This window comes from Tupaia chinensis, unplaced genomic scaffold, assembly GCF_000334495.1.
Source record: "Tupaia chinensis unplaced genomic scaffold, TupChi_1.0 Scaffold000646_1, whole genome shotgun sequence".
NCBI lineage: Eukaryota > Metazoa > Chordata > Mammalia > Scandentia > Tupaiidae > Tupaia > Tupaia belangeri.
In genome coordinates, this window is record NW_006160167.1 from 2,808,701 (window position 1) to 2,811,196 (window position 2,496).

The 2,496-nt window shown below is 46.0% G+C and overlaps 1 protein-coding gene across 1 annotated transcript in view; it reads left to right on the forward strand.

The window, feature by feature from the left end:
• Positions 1-339: 339 nt before the first annotated feature.
• The window catches only part of NIPAL2 (NIPA like domain containing 2), a 111,902-nt gene continuing 109,745 nt past the window's right edge, over positions 340-2,496 (forward strand). The window contains exon 1 of the mRNA XM_006159726.1: positions 340-376. Within this exon, the coding sequence (XP_006159788.1) occupies positions 340-376 (37 nt within the window). The remainder of the gene's footprint in view (positions 377-2,496) is intronic.

Below are 2,496 nucleotides of genomic sequence, written 5' to 3' on the forward strand. Positions count from 1 at the left end.
CCTTTGTGCCATTTATTTTAGCTCAAGTTTGACCACTATTCCTCTATTCAGTTTATTCCTTTTATGCACGCCCTCCCAGTCCAACAAACTTATGTCAAACAAGTCAAAGCTCTTCCCCCAGTTCGTAAGGGGCCACCAGTGTTCTAACTGCCTAGGGACTGGCAGGTGACACTCCAATCCCCCTCCTCAGAGCTCTCAGGATGCACATACCTGCACATTTGCCTCACTGTGTCTCTTGCCTGAACTTTGATCACTGTCAGCATGGTCTCCTGTCATCTCTGGCATGCATCAGGAGGTGACTCATCCCTCATGTAAATACAGGTGAGTACATGTCTGAGCATGAGCTCCACACCTCACAAAGGCTGTGTTCGCCCTGGTATGGCTCCTTCAAAGGCCTACCCTGAGCCTGGCAGGCCATACCAGAACTGCATAAAGCAAAGTTCCTGCAGCCTGCCTGTGACTTCAGCACTGATTCCCTAATCACCTGAGCCCACTTGCTTTGCAATTCTCCAATTGTTTCCTTCTTTGAGGAACTTGGACCACTAGCTGGGCTTCTTGAGCTTGCAATAGGAATCGGTCTCTTTTCTGCCTTTTGGAAGTTTCCCTACTAAGATTATTTTGTAAGTTAAGAGGTTTCAGGTTTGAATTACAGAAAACCTAACTTTAACTGGCTTCAATAAGAAAAGAAATAAGTCTGCTTGGAAGATGTAAAAGACCACAAGAACTCTGGGTTTGGGTGAGCCTTGGGCCAGGGGCTCTAACAATATGGCAAACACTCAGTTCCTCACTCTCATTTTCAACATTCGTTCCTCCAGGCTGTTGGTTCCTCTTTTAGCAGGCTGGCCTCTCCAGGCTATGTACTTCCTTTCCCTCCCAGGAGAGAAGGGCTTGACTTTCTCTCCACTAATGAAAACACATGGGCTTTAGTCTGGCTGTGCAAAGTTCTGTCTGTGTCTTTTCCCTTACCAGTCCCTGAAGACAAGTTACCAGGCTCCATGTTCCCAAAGCGTATGGGTACCCTTGGGAAGGACTGGATGCCCCCCTGAAACAGGGGTCCTGCAACCCAGAGAAGGGGTACAGTGTGACCTAGAGCACAGTGTCCACCAGGCAGATTCAAGTCCTCCTCCTATGGACTGTTGTCTTCATGAGCAACCCTCAGGCTAACACCTATCCTAGCCCTTCCAAGACCTTCTTTTTCCGTGTCTTGGCTTACAAGAGCAGAGCAGCCCTCCAAAAACAGCTTCCCCTTTAGTGTACCTTGTTTATGTGGCTAGGACCTGAGGAGCACGTTCTTTTAAAGCTCAGATGATAGCATTAATTTCTGAAACATTGTTACTAGCCTTATTTATGAGCAGTGACTTCTGAGTTTTGTTTTGGATTCTTCACCAACCACCTCTTCAGGAGGTAGGGATCTCCTAGAACTTCAGTGAGTTTAGGTGAAATAGGTGTGGTATGTGCATTCAGTGCTATCTGGAGCCCTAGAAACCATGTTAACATGGTAAATATTTCTTTCAAGTTTGAAGTGAATCCTGTGAATTCCGGGGAGGTGGGGAGTATCTTTGTTTCTTCGTCAGCCTCTGGACTTGCAAGGCTCTGCTCATTCCAGGGTATGTGGGAGATCGCTGTATTGTGTTTGCTCTTGTCACAGGCCACATTAATCTGGATTAGCTGATCAACAGTGGATGCTTGAAATGCAACCAGTAATCCATTCAATAGAAAGCAAGAACAGAGAGAGCTTCTCAACAGGGCAGTGTTGGCAGCGATATCAAAGAAGGCAGAAAACTTGGACTGTATCTTCAGAAAAGTAGCTATGTTTTTGCAAGCTATATATAATGTGTGTGTGTGTGTGTGTGTGTGTGTGAAAGAGAGAGAGAGAGAAGAATGGGGGGCAGGGGAGTAGACGGGGAGAGAGAAATAATGCTTTAGGAATACTTGAGGCCCTGCCGGTAGTGTGATGGTTAAGGTGGTTGGATCCCAAATGGCAACTGTGCAGTTCAAGTCCCAGACCTGGGATCCTGAAATATACACCAGGTGCATGTGCATGCTTACCCAAATTCTGAGAGGAGAAGTAGAGGAGAAGGGATTGTGGCATGATCATTTTTCCATAGGGAGTACTTTCTTACTTTCTCTCTCTCTCTCTCTGTCTCTTTGGTGAGCACACACACCCTCTAGCAAAATTTAAACAAGGAAGAAATGTTTTACAAACCTCCTCAGAAAAACTAAAAATGGAATTATCATATCATCCAGAAATTCCATCTTTGATATGTGTCCAGTGGGTGCCATATGTGCCTTGACCATGAGGTATGTGGGGACCTGGCCACTGGACTATAGAGTAAGAATTTTGCCAGGTATAGGGGGTCTGGGGATAAGGAAAATTAGCTGTGAGGACTGGCCCTTTAGAGGCAGCGAAGAATCCAAATCACAGTGTTGAAGAGATGTAGCAAATTTCCTGCCTTACTTTCAAAAATATCTAGTCTGGTGGGTGGAAAGGGCAGC